Raw genomic sequence first — 17,941 nt, 5'->3', positions numbered from 1 at the left:
TTAATAATTAATAATAATAAAGTTATAAATAATAAAATTAATAATTAATAAAGTTCCTAGCATAAAGGAAATAACCCAATAAATATGTAATAAATGAAAATAAAACCTAACCTAGTAGGACATAATTAGGAAATAAATATTGAAAAATAGGATTTGGGCCAGGCGTGGTCGCTCATGCCTGTAATCCCAGCACTTTGGGAAGCTGAGGCAGGTGGATCACGAGGTCAAGAGTTCGAAACCAGCTTGGCCAACATAGTGAAATGTCATCTCTACTAAAAATACAAAAATTCGCTGGGCGTGGTGGCAGGCACCTGTAGTCCCAGCTACTCAGAAGGCTGAGGCAGGAGAATCACTTGAACCCCAGAGGTGGAGGTTGCAGTGAGCTGAGATGGCACCACTGCACTCCAGCCTGGCGACAGAGTGAGACTCCATCTAAAAAAAAAAGAAAAAAGAAAGATTCTTATATGTATTAATATATAATATGTATTAATAATACAATTTTCCTCTGAAGGCTACAAATGGAAAGCTAGACACAATATCTGAGACAAAATAAGCATATCTAGATTCAGCTGGAACTCTCAATTTATGTTGAACTTACATAGGCCATATTTTTTGAGAATGCCCATGAGTGGCATTCTAACTGTATCTGCATAAAAGTACAGGCAGGCCTCAGAGAGCATACCTGCCTTTCCCCCAATAACCCTCTCCTATGTTACAATAAAGAACATAGAAAATGTACACCTTTGCTAAATACATGGGACTTGTATAAGTGCCACTTCACATATATTCGGTCAAGGGAAAGATAAAATTCCATACTAATGTGCCCTAGAGTTCTCCTGTTTCACAGTACAGCATTCGGACTCAACACTGGCCAAGAGTGCCTAGATGAGGAATCTACCAATGATAGCACACACAATAGGATCTTGCTTGTCTTGACAGCACAGAAGAGCATTGGGATATACCTGCTGAACATAATTGGAATTGTAAGAAAAATAATACCTGATGTGAAAGGTTTTATGTTCAAACTGGATTCCAGTGTATAACAGAAATAACCTCTGACCCCTCTAACAGTATGACTAATTTTTCTTAACCTTTAGGTTTTAATTTTTCTTTTTTTCCTTTTTTAGGCCAACAGTGCACCCTAGAGGAAATGTGAGTTATTTTCTCTTCTAGCAGTTAAGAAAACAGACTCCAGTGCCAGATGGCCTGACTTGTAATCCTAGCTTTGCTTTTCCTAGTTGTGTGACCTCCAAAGCACCCAAACTCTGTGGCCCAGTTGCCTGTAAAATGAGGACAGAAACTACTTCATGGGATTTTGAAAGAAATTAATCTACAGCAGGTGCCTGGTACATAGTGCCACTTTATCATTGTTACACATAAATGAAATTTTTGAAAAACATAAGTTCCAACTAAAAAACCTCAACCATGTTCTGGTAATTATTTACTTATTTATCTGTATCCACCTCTAGACTGTACTCTGTGGCTTCCCAACATGTTGTTATGGGATTTACTCATCTTTTATACCCAGAGCTTCACAACGTGCAAAGTGCAGGTATATATGCCAGCCCTGTACAACAGTGGATTCTAAGGTCCTTGCTTAGTAAAATCTTAAATACCAGCAAGGGAAAAGACTGACTCTTGGAATAAATCTGTCCAAACAATGTTCAAAACAAAGTTCACAAACCAATAAAAGAAAAAAAAAGAAAAAGCAGGTGCAAGACCTTGAAAACATACCATGCTGAATTTCGTGTACATAGTAAGGAAGGAGAATATAATGCATTATGAAAATAGGATTTTTTAAGGCAACTGAATATTTACCACAGCCCTTTTTTTTTTTTTTTTTTTTTTTTTTTGAGACAGAGTCTCGCTCTGTAGCTCAGGCTGGAGTGCAGTGGCGCGATCTCGGCTCACTGCTACCTCTGCCTCCCGGGTCCCAGTTCAAGCAGTTCTCCTGCTTCAGTCTCCCGAGTTTTTTTTTTTAATTGTAAAAATAAGCCAGCCCCTTTCTTCCTAGTGAAGTGGGAGAAACGGTTTACACTGTCAGACCAGAAACACTTCCGTTCTCTGGTAACCCTGCTAGGGGGCGCCGCTAGATTCCATCCTATTTCTCCGATGAAAGTATCAGGTACCTCACCCCTACGTTTAGATTTGGTGACAGGTCCCTTAAAAATGAATGACGAATAATCTACCCCATACTTTTTTCACAGTAGCAACCGAATTCCAGCCAAGGGCAAAAAAAAAAAAAAATTTCTTTTTAATGTACCTTAGTGTTTGGAACTTGATGTTGTGTAGTCAGACAAACCTGTAGTCGGCCTCCGCTGGATCAGTCACTAGCTGTGTAATTTTACAGAACTCTCATCACCTGCAAATCTGGGGGGAAATGCAGGCGCGCACAGAGAGCGTTTTGGGCAAAGAGGGCCTTTAAGCTTTTCTTCACTAAGCATGCCGCTCTCTAGCGAAACAGCAGCCAGCTCTGGAAGGGACCTTGCACAGTTCCGATGACATCACTTCCGGGCGCCAGGTTCGGGCTTTCTCCTGCAGCAATAAGGGCAGTCGACAGTCTTTTCTAGGGAAAGGAGACAAGTGCTAGCTACTGCCGCCCAAGAGGAAGGTGGGTGAAATTGCTCACTCTTCACCCCACTGACGCTTTTGCGCACCTGGAAAAGCGGTTCCAGTTTGCGCCCGTCGCCGCCTTAGAGCCCACAGGAGACCAGCGCTACCCAAGTCACGTGGGTTCACGCTGCAGCTTTCTTGGCCCTAAAGGGTAGTGCTTCGCACAATACCCCTTGTCCAGATTTTGTTAATGCAAATCTAATTCCTCTAGGTTGTGTCTGTCTGGGCTGCACTGCCCGCAACTGCCCTCTGCAAATAGGTCGCACATCTCTAATCCCTGGGATGCCCTGTGTCCCTTTAGTGTGGTGGAGAAAGGCCCTGCTTTAACACCCAGAAAGTTTTAGAACGGATGATTTGGGGGCGTAAAATTAGGTGCTTCGCAGTGTGAAAATACTAGTGTGCTTTGGTGATGGGCTGCTATTATTTTTGGGGAAAAGGATTTGGGAAGATCCTTTTTATGACAAAACCTGGAGCAAAAAGTGGAGATTTTATTCCAAAGATTGTAATTAAGGATAAAATAGGTGTTAGGTTGCAGTTGGCGTGTGTGTATTTATGTTAACTTTTGTTTTTGAACCAAACGATCCAGTTTTATTTTGAAAGATGTTTTTAGGAAATGGAATACATTAACAGTATTTTTATCTGTTCCATCTGCCTTTGTTGTTTGATTCTTTTTAGAAAATCCACATTTTGTCTTAATTTTAGCTGTCAAAAAATAAATAGCACTTTTCAGAGGACTCTATCAATTATTGTACTTTATATTAGCTGTCTTAATAATAAGTCTTTTGGTAGGAACAGCATGCAAGTAATAATAATACTAAAAAATTTTATATCTGACCCCTGTTTTCCCCCTTGGAGAACATTATATTCATTCATAATATTATTTATATTCACACGTTGCTATAGCCTTTACAAACTTTTGGTGACTTTTACAAACTTTCCTGTAATTCTATAAAACTATATATTGAAAAATAAGCTGGCTAATGTCAGTTGCAAATAATAAGTTGTTTCTGTAATTCTTTTTCAGGAATTATCTATAGAGTAAGTATGCTAATGTTGACTAAGACTGCAGGAGTTTTTTTTAAGCCATCAAAAAGGAAAGTTTATGAATTTTTAAGAAGTTTTAATTTTCATCCTGGAACACTATTTCTTCATAAAATAGTATTGGGAATTGAAACCAGTTGTGATGATACAGCAGCTGCTGTGGTGGATGAAACTGGAAATGTGTTGGGAGAAGCAATACATTCCCAAACTGAAGTTCATTTAAAGTAAGTAGACATTATCTTAGTCATTTCCACTTTTTTGGAAAAAGTAAAATCATTCTTTTGTATTTGTCATATATAAAAGTTTTCAGGAGCTACTATCTTATTCCTTTTTGCAAACAGTTTTAATAACTGCTATAGAAAACCTTAAACACTTCATCCTGGCTTTTAAGGGTCTTCACAATAAGGTCCCAACCTTAACTAATCCTGTTGCCAAAAGAAACTGAGCTCATTCCCAGCTTCAGTATTTATTGATGATTTTCCTTCAGTAATGCATTCCTTCTTTTCTCCACTTCTATGTTTCATGGTCTCAGCTGAAGTCCTAGGAAAACTGTTAGTCATTGAAAAATAAATTCCTATTCATATTTATACATATAACTTGTATTAGTACTTAAATAATAATACACTGTTGTATTAAAGCATAGAATGGTGCAAGGATTATAAACTGTGATGTTTGTAGAGGACTACCAGGCAGGTTACCTAAATAAATGGACAAGATAAAAAGTGGAAAATGTCTGGAGGAGGTCACTACTCAGCTCTAGCCAGTTGTCATGTGGGAATGCAGGACCTGTGTTATTAGATTATTATAATTTTCAAGAGGAAATGGAAATCCAGATTTTTTTTTTTTTTTTTTGGTGAGAGAGAGCCTCACTCTGTCACCAGGCTGGAGTGCAGTGGCATGATCTCGGCTCACTGCAATCTCCGCCTCTTGAGTTCAAACGATTCCCCTGTCTCAGCCTCCCAAGTAGCTGGGACTACCTGCACGCACCACCACGCCCAGCTAATTTTTTGTATTTTAGTAGAGACGGGGTTTCACCATGTTGGCCAGGATGGTCTCGACCTCCTGACCTCGTGATCCACCTACCTCGGCCTCCCAAAGTGCGGGGATTACAGGCATGAGCCACCGCGCCCGGCTGGAAATCCAGACTGTTAATGTCGTATTTGTACATTTTTTAAATTAGTGGCTAATTTAAAATATATTAAAATACTCTACAGATGAGTATGCCTTTAAGCTATCAATTTACAACATCTGAATAGTGAAAAAGCCTGGTATTTTGGAATCACAGTCCTGTATTTGAATCCTGAATTAAGCACTTGGTATTGGCTCTGTAACTGTAGGCAAGTTCCATATCCTCTCTGATTCTGTTTCCACATCAGTAAAATAGGAAAATTGGCCGGGCACTGTGGCTCACACCTGTAATCCCATCACTTTGGGAGGCCAAGGCGGGTGGACCACGAGGTCACGAGATTGAGACCATCCTGGCTAACATGGTGAAACCCCGTCTCTACTAAAAATACACAAAAAATTAGCCGGGCGTGGTGGCGGGCGCCTGTAGTAGCAGCTACTTGGGAGGCTGAGGCAGGAGAATGGCGTGAACCTGGGAGGCGGAGCTTGCAGTGAGCAGAGATCACGCCATTGGACTCCAGCCTGGGCAACAGAGCGAGAGTTCATCTCAAAAAAAAAAAAAAGGAAAATTAACATCTGCCTCATAGAATTACGGGAGGGTGGCATTAGAAATAATGTATGTAAAGAGGCAGATTAAGCCTCAAACAATAACTATGTGAAAGGGACTGTGTTGGATATTAGTAAGGCACTATGAAGTACTGCAAAGTCCTTCGTTTAAGGAAGCTTAACTTGATTATGGAGACATGATGTCTAGACCTACAAGGAGAATTAATAGTGCAAGGCAGCATAAGGTAAAACAAGTGGTGCAGACAGTAACTATTATTACCGTGCCTCAGCTTCACAGTCCTTTCAGTTTTTCCTGAGTGCACTGAACTTTTGAACATGTAAAAGTTAATGGCACAGAAAGGACTACCCTGAACACTTTATCTAAATTAGATACTCCCATCCTATTTATTCTGTATCATCATACCCTGCATATTTTCTTTGTAATACTTTCACAATTTATACATTTGCTTGTGTATGTATAATCTCTCTCAGTAGAGTCTAAGTGCCATGGTGACAGGGGCATGTCTATATTAATCACTATGCTATGCCTAGTGCCTAACACAATGTTTGACACATCACAGGTGTTCAGTGGCCTTTCGTTAGGCCTTCAGTGAATGGAGATGGAAATTATATTATAACCTGGCTGTGTTAGTTCATTCTTGCCCTGCTATAAAGAAATACCTGAAACTGGGTAATTTATAAAGAAAAGAGGTTTAATTGGTTCACGTTTCCACAGGCTGTGTAGGAAGCATGGCAGCATCTGCTTCTAGGGAGGCCCCAGGGAGCTTTTACTCATGGCGGAAGGCAAAGTGGGAGTAGGCATCTTACATGGCAGGAGCAGGACCGAGAGAGGGGGGTGAGATGGAGTTTTGAGATGGAGTTTTTTTTTTTTTCTTTTGAGATGGAGTTTTGCTCTTGTTGCCCAGGCCAGAGGGCAATGGTACAATCTTGGCTCACCGCAACCTCCGCCTCCTGGGTTCAAGCGATTCTCCCCCCTCAGCCTCCAGAGTAGCTGGGATTATAGGCATGCCCCACCATGCCCGGCTAATTTTGTATTTTTAATAGAGACAGGGTTTCTCCATGTTGGTCAGGCTGGTCTCGAACTCCCGACCTCAAGTGATCCGCCCACCTTGGCCTCCCAAAGTGCTGGGATTACAGGCATGAACCACCATGCCCGGCCCACACTTTTAAACAACCAGATCTCATGAGAACTCATTGACTATCGCGACACAGTACCAAGGGGAAAATATGCCCCCATGATGTAGTCACCTCCCACCAGTCCCCATCTCCAACATTGGGAATTACCATTCTACATGATATTTGGGCAGGGACACAGATCCAAACCATATCACTAAGTGAGCATTGTCAGCAAAGGCAAAGAAGTGAGAAAGTACTAGACATTCAGTTTAGCTAGAGCATAGGTCACTTGAGGAGACTACTGGGCAAATAGGCTTCAGTGATACCATCCACCTGGCTCATCTCAGCATTTTTTGAATACCTATAGCTGCCAGGCAATACTTAGGGCATTTGGGGTACAAATATAAATGAGACATATGACCCTTGCCTTTGAACAGCTCACCATATAAGTGGGTTAGAGTGTAGGCTTATATTCTGGTTCAGCCATTTACTAGGCTTATATTCTGGTTCAGCCATTTACTACATTTGATACTGTGCACAGTTTTTTGTGCCTCAGTTTCCTTATCTGTAAAATGATAATAATGACCACTAACTCAAATTAGTGTTGTGAATATTAAGTGTGAATTCCTTTGAAGCTTTTAGGGCATTCTTGATGAATAGCAAGGGCTGAATACAAGCTATCTATTAGTAACAATAGTAGTTCTACTACTACTATCAGTAAAAATGAAGAAGACAGCAGATCATTGTGAAACAGCATGGAAAATGCAATAATAGAGGATTACTTGGCAGGAGGAGTCCCTTCTTCCAAGCCAGAAACCTGAAGGACATCCTTGACTTCTCCCTCACCATTCCACATCCAAATCAGTCATCCATTCATAGTAAATCCATCTCCCACATATTTTTTGCAACTTTCCTCTCCCTTCTCACTGATTGAGTTCAATCCCTTATTGTCTTTTGCACAGACTCTTGGCTATAGCTTCAAGCCTCAATGGTTTCCCTGCCTTTTTATTGGCTTTGTTCCCTAATCCACACCATACTGTCTACAAATTGTAGACAAAAATACATTGTTATTATTAATTCTTTGAGAATAAAGCCATGCTCTTATTTGGCCCTAGTGTTTAGCATAATCCCTGGAAGATAAAATACACAGAAAAGGCATAGAAAGGAAAGGAGGGAGGCAAGACAGAGAAGGAAGAAATGAGTGGCAGGGAGAGAACTTGGATTTGATGTCTCCCAAATTTCATGAAACTAAAGGTTTTGAGTAGGGGAATAACAGTGGTAGCATGTGCTTTAGAGTATTCTCTGGCAGCAATATAGGATGGGCTCTAAGGATCAAAGGACGTAGTTAGGAAAGTACAATTAGAAGACTGTTGAACAGACTGAGATGAGGGCTTTTGAGACTTGGCAGTGGGAGTGGTGATAAACTTACATGCGGAGAGTGAGGGAGAGAAAGGAAGTAAAGATGAACTTTGAAACCCAAGGGTTATTTGATGCCACTAACAAAGATGAGAAATATAAGAGAAAAAGTAGCTTTGAAGAATTAAGGAAAATTGTATTACAATGTGGATGTGTTGAAATCAGATCATTTCATTTATATCCCCCTCATTGCCTGAAACAATATTTTAATTACTCAGCAAATATTCATTGAATGCATTTACTGAGGATTTTCATTTCTACACATAGAACTAGTAGATCTTGCAACATCAAATATTTGAAGATGATTTTTTTTTAAACTAGCAGTGCGTTTTGCAGACTCTATTTTATTGCTCTAGTTCTCATATTGTAAATCAATCACATGGTAGCAAATTTGTTGCTAGCAAATTTGTCTCTTAGTCTTTACACTTGACATTTGGAGTGGCCATCCACCATCCTACATGGACCAAAAATCCAAATTACCAACTCTGAGCACCAGATTCCCAAACTGTATGTCAGAATTGCAAGCTATCTGCTGTCCTGCTGTGACCTCAAGTGGAATGTGTTTTAAAATAAACTCATCTTCTTTATAAAACTGTCTTCATGTTTCTCTTTTAGAATTTATTTTCTCCCAGTCATTCCAGCTGAATAGCTGAACAAACTTTGATGCCTTAGTCCCCCTGTCCCCTTATATTCAGTTAGTTATTACAGTTCTTAAGGTTCTCTGTCCCTTTCTTTCCATTCCCACAATCACCCAGTTTAAGATATAATCATTTTACACAAATACTTTCACAGTAATGTCTCTTAAAATCTTCTGTCAGCAAGGAAATTAATTTTCCTTAAATACAATTTTTTCCTGTCCTTCCCATGCTCAAAACTTGTGTGGAATGCTTTGCAAGATTATTTTGGTGATTTCATTTGTCAACAGACAAATCCATGGGAGTTTGTTGTGCATAAATTGAAAAAGTCAGAAACATTATCCCCTTAATTACTGCTTACTGAGTTTTAACCGTAGTGTGCTATGTTAGAAGGCACACAATTAGAAAATACTTGACTTACTCAGCTATATAATGATTAACTTGAAGACACGCCTTTAGCTGTAATATATTATCATTTTTCTTCATTTTTACAATCTTAAAACTACAAAAAGCTGTCTTTCTTTCTTTCAGAACAGGTGGGATTGTTCCTCCAGTAGCTCAACAGCTTCACAGAGAAAATATTCAACGAATAGTACAAGAAGCTCTTTCTGCCAGTAGGATCTCTCCAAGTGACCTCTCAGCAATTGCAACTACCATAAAACCAGGCCTTGCTTTAAGCCTGGGAGTGGGCTTATCATTTAGCTTACAGCTGGTAGGACAGTTAAAAAAGCCATTCATTCCCATTCATCATATGGAGGCTCATGCACTTACTGTTAGGTTGACCAATAAAGTGGAATTTCCTTTTTTAGTTCTTTTGATTTCTGGAGGTCACTGTCTGTTGGCATTAGTTCAAGGAGTTTCAGATTTTCTGCTTCTTGGAAAGTCTTTGGACATAGCACCAGGTGACATGCTTGACAAGGTAATTAAGAATTAATTTCTCCATTCTTTTTTGTTATGTTGTCCATTTCAACTAAGTAGCAATAGATGTGCTACCACCATTCACCTAAATATTTCTGAATGATATCTTAGTAAACTGAAAAAAATTCACATATGGTAAGAAAAAATACAAAGAGTAGTACACAATTTTATAATTCTTAGCCTTTCTTAATAAAATGGTAAGAGGTTCATATCTGTACAGAAAGGCTGAAATAGTTTGCAGATACAGTTACGTATTTTGTCAAATAATATATGTGAAAACGTGCTTTGTAAACTAACATACTGCAAAAAAGGTAAAATAAGAGAATATATATAGATTAACATAAGGTTATTAAAGATGCAATGCACAGAATTAAATCACAAAATTACTGACACCACAGACAGGTAGGGTCCCCCCCCCGCCCCCCTTTGTTTTAGAATACTACAGAGGCTACTGCCATATATAGGAAAACAAACAAACAGAAAACACTGCTTCCCACAGTGAAATAATAGGAAGTATAGGACAAGTTCTTATTATTGACGTTCATCATTAAGCAGTTATTGTCAACTTCCAGCCTATTTTCCAACCCCAATAGAAGAGCAAACATAGACAGGGGCAGTGATTGGCCTCTTATTGTTCGGGTCATCATAAGGAGCTGGGTTGTCTGCTTACCTGAATATCAGCTATAGTGTATATTTGCCAAAGTATAGCATGTTTTATTCATTCAGGGGTTTTTTGTTTTGTTAGTAATTTTCAATTTATTTCCTTTGCATCTTTTCATTGCAAAGTATTTTTTATGACTCTAAAAAATATGTTTCTTTGATAGGTGGCAAGAAGACTTTCTTTAATAAAACATCCGGAGTGCTCCACCATGAGTGGTGGGAAAGCCATAGAACATTTGGCCAAACAAGGAAATAGATTTTATTTTGACATCAAACCTCCCTTGCATCGTGCTAAAAATTGTGATTTTTCTTTTACTGGACTTCAACACATTACTGATAAAATAATAATGAAAAAAGAAAAAGAGGAAGGTATATTTCTAATTAGTAAAGTTGAACAGATAAATATTCCTGGATTGTGCCTAAAAATAGCTGCTCATTTCTGCAGGTATTGAGAAGGGGCAAATCCTGTCTTCAGCTGCAGACATTGCTGCCACAGTACAGCACACAATCGCATGTCATCTTGTGAAAAGAACACATCGGGCTATTCTGTTTTGTAAGCAAAGAGACTTGTTACCTCAAAATAATGCAGTACTGGTAAGTTTTATCTCATATTATAATAATAGTTACACTTTGCAATATTTTACTTTTTTCCCAAGACCTTGACCTTGTGTTTAGGATGAACAGATCTTTATGCCCTATGCTAGCCCTGACAGTATGGAATTATGCAGGATAGGAAAGACTAACAGCCATTTCTTGTACTAGTTTGGCAGCTTTATGGGACAGCTGTATAGCTTCTATGGCACATAAGTCTAATTTTGCATCTTGTTGTTGGATTTAAAAGAGGGCTTACAATAAAGAAAGTAAATGCAGTAACTGCTATCACTATTTTTAGAAAAATAGGTGGATTTCTTTCATCCTTTGATGAAATCCCTTTGTTTTTTTTTTAATAAGCCAGTCAAATTTAGCAGTGGGAGGTGGTATACCAACTTTCGTGACACTAATGTTGATAAAATTCTGATAATCCACTATATTGTACCAGCCAAAATCCCTTTAATTGTGCTTAAAAGCCTTGACAAACATCCTGTTTAACTGTATCTTAAACTTTATTCATTTAAAAATTATAAACTAAAGTGGGAAAATGTTTAAATGGTAGTAATTCATAGATGGAATTTTACATGGATATCAAAGAATAATTTTTTCAGAGTTATGTAGTAAAATGCACAAAATATTTAATAAAAATTTCAGGGTCTAAAATAGTAGTGTACTATGATTGTAATTATATTAAATAAATATTTAGATGAAAGGTTGGAAGAAAATATACAAAAATGCTAGTAATGTTTGTATGCTATTAGAATTGTTAGTAATTTTTTTTCCAAATTTTTATTATATAGATATATCATTTGCCCATTACCCATCTCAAAATGAGATAGTTTATTATTGTTTAATGCTGATATTTTTCTCCAGGTTTAATTAGCAGCTTGGTTCATATCCATATATGATAGTTATTTTGGTTTTCTCAATTCCTTCAGGTTGCATCTGGTGGTGTTGCAAGTAACTTCTATATCCGCAGAGCTCTGGAAATTTTAACAAACGCAACACAGTGCACTTTGTTGTGTCCTCCTCCCAGACTATGCACTGATAATGGCATTATGATTGCATGGTAAGCCACAGGATATATGTGCTTCACTCATAACTATGTAAATATTAATTGCCATTTTATCATACTAAGCCTTCTTCCTTCAGATCTTGGAGCTATTGATTTTATTTTAATGATTCTTATTTAGGAATGGTATTGAAAGACTACGTGCTGGCTTGGGCATTTTACATGACATAGAAGGCATCCGCTATGAACCAAAGTATGTGGTATCATTCATGATCTTTATGCAAGTTACATTACCTAAGACAAAGCCTGGAATTTGCCTTTATATATGAGGTTTTCATTGACATTCTGGTGGTACTTGAAGGAAAGTTACATAAATTTCTTTCATGAACCTAGTTAAGGTTGATACCGTATGAGAAATATTTTTGCTACAGTATCAAATTATAAAAATCTTGACAAGTTTAGGTGAGTTAGAAACAGGTCATGAGTAAGGGTGATGAATTCCCTCTTTTGGAACTAGAATGTAAACTACGTCCATGGCCTGGACTTTTGCAATGTCAAGAACATCTCAGAACCAGCAAGTATGCTGGGAAATTTAAGGAAAACATGCAGAAAGCATTCAGGTGTGAGAGTGGGTTGTGATTATGCTCTTACACAGGCAGTTGAGAATTGGCCAAAAGATAGCTGTTTCCTGCAAGCCTTATTTCCTCTCCCAAATCAAAGTTCCAGTGAATAGCACAGTTTTTTCTTTTACTTTTTTTCTTTTTTTTTTTTTAGAGTCTTACTAGAGTAAGACCAGGCTAGAGTGCAGTGGCGCATTCACTGCAACCTCTGCTTCCCACATGCAAGTGATTGTCATGCCTCAGCCTCCTGAGTAGCTGGAATTACAGGTTCACACAGCTGTGCCCAGCTAATTTTTTGTATTTTTAGTTTTTGGGTTTTGCCACATTGGCCAGGCTGGTCTTGAACTCCAGGCCTCAAGTGATCCACCCACCTCAGCCTCCCAAAATGCTGGGATGACAGGTGTGAGCCACCACACCTGGCTGGTTTTTCAAATTACTATCATATTCTGTTTTAAGTTAATTCTGGAATAGTAAAAGATAATTATTTTCATAATCTAACATAATTATATTTTGAACACTGTTTCATCTGATGTTTTAAAACTTGTCAGCATTGGCCAGGCACAGTGGCTCATGCCTGTAATCCCAGCACTTTGGAGGCTTAGGCGGGCAGATCACCTGAGGTTAGGAGTTCAAGACCAGCTTGGCCAACATGTTGAAACCCCATCTCTACTGAAAATATAAAAATTAGCCAGGCGTAGTGGCAGGCGCCTGTAATCGCAGCTACTTGGGAGGCTGAGGCAGGAGAATTGCCTGAATCCTCGAGGTGGAGGTTGCAGTAAGCTGAGATCACACCACTGCACTCCAGCCGGGGTGACAGAGTGAGACTCCATCTCAAAAAAAAAAAAAAAAAAAACAACTTGTCAGCATTATATTCCGTAACTTGACAGTTGTGCTATATATGAATTACATGTATGCTGATAATGAATGAACTGAATTGAGTTAGTAGTACCGGAAGGCATCCCTTTGATACCTTGTCTCAGATAGAGTATATCCTCTGATTCAGTTATGCCCCCTTGTGGCAGTGTTGAGGCTGGAGATGATGGCTTTTTCCAGGTTGGGATTCAGTCAAAGCAAAGCCTTATCTTGGACAACATGGTAGAAAAGCAGAAATCTGAAGCAAAAATTAGTTACTGAGGAGGAACAGAAAAAGACAGTAGCAACTAAGACCTCTTTGGCTAGTAATGGCAAAGGATGGTAGAAAGGGGCAAGGCAGCTTTTGAAACTTCAGAGAAGAACCTATAGAAACCTAGGACATTTCTAAAATGTGAATGGATACAGGTTTGACTTTAGCTGTGTGGCAAAAATGTTTTTACCTTTTTAGCTTTGTGGAGAATTATAAGATATTTTTCATTATTTTTATATTTCATTTTACGTTTTTATTTACAGTATTTGAGAACAGTAAAACTGTTTCTCTCAAAAACATCTCAAAATTTAGATTTCTTATTAATGAGACTAGCTTTCATTATCCTGACTTGAGGTCCCAATATATTTGTAAGTATTTAAGAATCATCACCACATATGATGAATTAAATATTAGATATTTATACTGTCAGAATTTTAAGCAAATAGTCTGCAGAACTAGTGATGGATCATGAAGCAAATAAATAATACGATTTGTCTGCTTATGATGTAGATGTCCTTTTGGAGTAGACATATCAAAAGAAGTTGGAGAAGCTTCCATAAAAGTACCACAATTAAAAATGGAGATATGATTTCTGCTGTTCAAAAAAGTCCCTAAAGGTAGTATTAAGGTTAAAATTAAGTTTTTACTGTTTTGTGTATCAAATTGTAGAAGATATATAATATTAATTATTCATCAAGACTTTATTTCTTTTTTTTTTATATTTGATGTTTTACCTGCTCTTCTGAGGTACTGTAATGTGTTAAAGTCTTACAAGGGAAGATAGTTTTTTTTCTTTTTCTTTTAATTATTAAAAACCAAAATAAAACATCTTTTGAGAAAGGAATGTATTGATGTTGGCAGGTAGAAAGAAAAGCTTTGAAAGAAGCACAGTAATTTTGCTGAATTCTGGCCCTGTATCATACAGGCCTAGGACTTTACCCCACTTCCTCAAATCAGGATAGGAGAAGCCATTTTTTAACTCCTACTGAAACAAGAACCTGATTTTATAATGAGACAGCAGTTTTATTTTTTTTATCATTATTATTTTTTGGAGATAATCTCCCTCTGTCACCCAGGCTGGAGTGCAGTGGCATGATCTCAGCTTACTGCATGCAACCTCTACCTTCTGGGTTCAAGCGATTCTCCTGCTTCAGCCTCCTGAGTAGCTGGGACTACAGGAGCCCACCACCACGTCTGGCTAATTTTTTGTTTTTTCAGTAGAGACGGGGTTTCACCATGTTGCCCAGGGTGGTCTTGAACTCCTGAGCTCAGGCAATCTGCCTGCCTCGGCCTCCCAACATGCTGGGATTACAGATGTGCGCAAGAGAGCAATTTTAGATCAGTCACGTCAAAGCAGACATTTTCCAAATCAAGACAAAAGCTGACTTTCTCTAACATAATATGTTATTAATTTTGAGTTCGTTATTAGGTATCATCTCTGGAGTAAATAGGATGTCTATGCATTTTTAAAAATCCATATAATTTGAGGTTTTACAATTTTAACATGTAAGTAATCCCTCAAGTATGTATTGTACGCTTTAGTTGTCCACATACTTTCACATCAGTTATTTGAGAAATTGTATATAATCAGATGGAAATAAATGAGGGAGTTTTTTTTGGATTTTTTTTTAATCCAAACTTTGTACTACAAATACCATAAGCTTATCACTGTCTGCCTTGATTAAAGTAACTAAATGTACAATTCTTTGAATATAACTCTCTATATCTGGAGGCCTTTCTCATACATAATTTTTTATTTCTATTTTTATAGACAGCATCTTGCTATGTTGCCCAGGCTGGAGTAGAACTCCTAGGCTCATGTAATCCTCCAACTTCAGCCTCCAGGGCCTGACTTTTCACACATCATTAAAAAAAAAACAAAAAAACAAAAAACGTGGAGTAATAAAAATAATCTTTTTTTTTTTTTTTAGACAGAGTCTCGCTCTGTTGTCCAGACTGAAGTGCAATAGCTCGATCTCGGCTCACTGCAACCTCTGTCTGCCACGTTCAAGCAATTTTCCTGCCTCAGCCTCCCTAGTAGCTGGGACTACAGGCAAGCACCACCACGCCCAGCTCATTTTTTATATTTTTAGTAGAGATGGGGTTTCACTGTGCTGGCCAGGCTGGTCTCGAACTCCTAACCATGTGATCCACCCGCCTTGGCCTCCCAAAGTGCTGGGATTACAGGTGTGAGCCACCATGCCCAGCCAATAAAAATAATCTTTATGGGGGAGATTTATAGAAGAAGTAGTATAAATTTTAGGAGTGGTAGGATGGTCTGGCTATGCCAAGATACTCAGGAAATATCTGGAATTGAATGCAAAGAAACTCTGATGACCTGAAAATAGCCCTAAAATATAGTCTTGAGCCTACCTGAAACCAGTTTCAGAGCTCAAAAGTTGCTCTCTAAAGGCATTTTAAAATATCTGCAGAAGCTTAATATTTCCATTGTTACGAATTCTTATCCTTAATGGTGCTGGATAACACAATTCATCACTTGAATATGTATCCCCTTCTAGTATAAAATAGACCATTTCCTTCTGCATTTCCTATATTTCAGTCAATCCACCAGAAAGTTGTGACTCAGCACCATTAAGATAATTTAGAATTAAATATGAAGATTAAAGAGGTCTCTTATTTTTCAGTGGTTAAGAACACAAGCTTTGCATGGTAGCTCATCCTAATGCTTTGGGAGGCCAAAGGAGGAGGATCACTTGAGGCCAGGAATTCGGGACCAGCCTGGGCAACACAGCAGAGACCTCAGCCTCGTGAGTAGCTAGGGCTACAGGCCTGTACCACCACAATCAGCATAACAGAGACCGAGGACCTGTAGCCCTAGCCACTCAGGAGGCTGAGATGGGATGATTGCTTTGAACCCAGGAGTTATAGGCTACGGTGAGCTATGATTGTACTATTGCCCTCCAGCCTGGGTAACAGAGCAAGACCCTGTCTCAAACAGACAAATAAATAAATAATAATTCATTCACCCACTCACCCACTGACTTTGGACTCTGGCACGTAGAAAGCCCTAAGTACATATCGGGGAAAATTAATATATACTTTCAATGCTTAATGCAGCCCAGGTAGAGAATGGATTATAGCAAGACCCTCAGACTGTATAGAGGCAATTCAGCAAGTGAATGGAGAAAAGGGGAGCTTTAAAGTACACAGTGAAGCCAGGCACAGTGGCTCACACTTGTAATCCCAGCACTTTGGGAGGCCAAGGCAGGTGGATCACCTGACGTCAGGAGTTAGAGACCAGCCTGGCCAACATGGTGAAACCTCGTCTCTATTAAAAATACAAACATTACCCAGGCGTGGTGGCAGTTGCCTGTAATCGCAGCTACTCAAGAGGCTGAGGCAGGAGAATTGCCTGAACCCAGGAGGCAGAGTGAGCCGAGATCTTGCCACTGCACTCCAGCCTGGGTGACAGAGCGAGACTCTATCTCGAATAAATAAATAAATAAGTAAGTAAGTAAAATAAAGTACACAGTGAAGCCAAGTGTTTGTATCATATCTATCTGCAGCTATAAAATAGGAGAAGCAGACATTGCTATTTGAGCAAAGACATCATATGGTTCTAATCCACAAAGACTATTACCCTTTCCAGTTGCAAACCAAAGACACTCTATAAATATGGAGAATGAGCAACACTGTTAGCCACAAAAGCCATACTCATGTACTTGATGGGCAATTATTTCAGATTTTATTTTTAAATAAAACTTTTTTTCCCTTTTAAAAAATTTTTGTTTTCTTTTTAAATTTTTCTTTTCTGCTTCATCCACTGACTCAGACTTTTCTTTTTTTTTTTTTTTTTTGAGACAGGGTCACACTCTCTGACCTCAGCTGGAGTACAGTAGCCAGATCACAACTCACTGCAACCCTGACTTCCTGAACTCAAGCAATCCTCCTGCCTTAGCCTCTTGAATAGCTGGGACTACAGGTGTGCATGTCCATGCCCAGCCAACTTTATTTCTATTTTTTGTAGAGACAGGCTCTTGCCATGTTGCCCGGGCTGGTCCTGAACTGCTGAATTCAAGTGATCCTCCCACCTTGGCCTCCAGAAGTGCTGGGATTACAGGTGTGAGCCACCATGCCTAGCCAAAATGTTTCTTAAGGTATACATTTTGGGTCTTAGAAGACTTATACATTTGTAATATTTATTACTAAATATCTCAAAGTATTACAATAAATGTTACCATGTGGGCTACTTTGAATCAGGCTTCTTGCACACCAATTTAAAAATGTTAACTCTTTATATATACACTAGTTATACCACTCATGTCAGTCGATAAATTTTAAGGTTTAAGTGCAGGCCTTCTTTTACAGAAATCCTAATTTTTTGAAACCATAACTCTGACCTGATACTAAATTCCCATAGACATGCTAAGGAAAATCTGCTTAGTATCGAGATCAAGAACTTCCATTCAAAAAGATTATTCAGTTAATGTTATTTGCATATTACCATTATTAAAAATAAAAAATTTTTTAAAAGATGGCTCAG

General features: G+C 38.5%; 1 protein-coding gene across 5 annotated transcripts; it reads left to right on the top strand.

The window, feature by feature from the left end:
* The first annotated feature begins 416 nt into the window (after positions 1-416).
* On the top strand, positions 417-17,935 carry OSGEPL1 (O-sialoglycoprotein endopeptidase like 1). Of its 5 annotated transcripts, XM_030804266.1 has the most exons (10): positions 417-1,552; positions 3,638-3,651; positions 3,732-3,878; positions 9,045-9,432; positions 10,256-10,460; positions 10,537-10,685; positions 11,621-11,751; positions 11,876-11,947; positions 13,948-14,054; positions 17,263-17,935. In XM_030804266.1, the coding sequence occupies exons 1-9, from the start codon at positions 1,493-1,495 to the stop codon at positions 14,024-14,026; spliced, it is 1,245 nt and encodes a 414-aa protein (XP_030660126.1). In that variant the 5' UTR covers positions 417-1,492; the 3' UTR covers positions 14,027-14,054; positions 17,263-17,935. The 5 variants fall into 5 exon arrangements, 4 of the variants coding, with proteins under 4 accessions (XP_030660126.1, XP_030660124.1, XP_030660127.1 ...); XM_030804264.1 differs by having other exon boundaries at positions 3,638-3,878; XM_030804265.1 differs by lacking the exon at positions 417-1,552 and adding an exon at positions 2,092-2,611 and having other exon boundaries at positions 3,638-3,878.
* The last annotated feature ends 6 nt before the right edge of the window (positions 17,936-17,941 follow it).

Source organism: Nomascus leucogenys, chromosome 22a (genome assembly GCF_006542625.1).
Source record: "Nomascus leucogenys isolate Asia chromosome 22a, Asia_NLE_v1, whole genome shotgun sequence".
Classification (NCBI taxonomy): domain Eukaryota; kingdom Metazoa; phylum Chordata; class Mammalia; order Primates; family Hylobatidae; genus Nomascus; species Nomascus leucogenys.
Note: the sequence above shows the minus strand (reverse complement) of the source record. Positions and strands in the feature narration are given on the sequence as shown.

What these genes read in the sequence shown, in the direction of transcription:
- OSGEPL1 (XM_030804264.1), top strand. Translation starts at nt 1,501, where the DNA reads ATGGGATTTACTCATCTTTTATACCCAGAGCTTCACAACGTGCAAAGT. An exon ending in CAAACTGAAGTTCATTTAAA is followed by an intron (nt 3,879 to 9,044) that starts GTAAGTAGACAT and finishes TCTTTCTTTCAG; the next exon opens with AACAGGTGGGATTGTTCCTC. An exon ending in CAGGTGACATGCTTGACAAG is followed by an intron (nt 9,433 to 10,255) that starts GTAATTAAGAAT and finishes TTTCTTTGATAG; the next exon opens with GTGGCAAGAAGACTTTCTTT.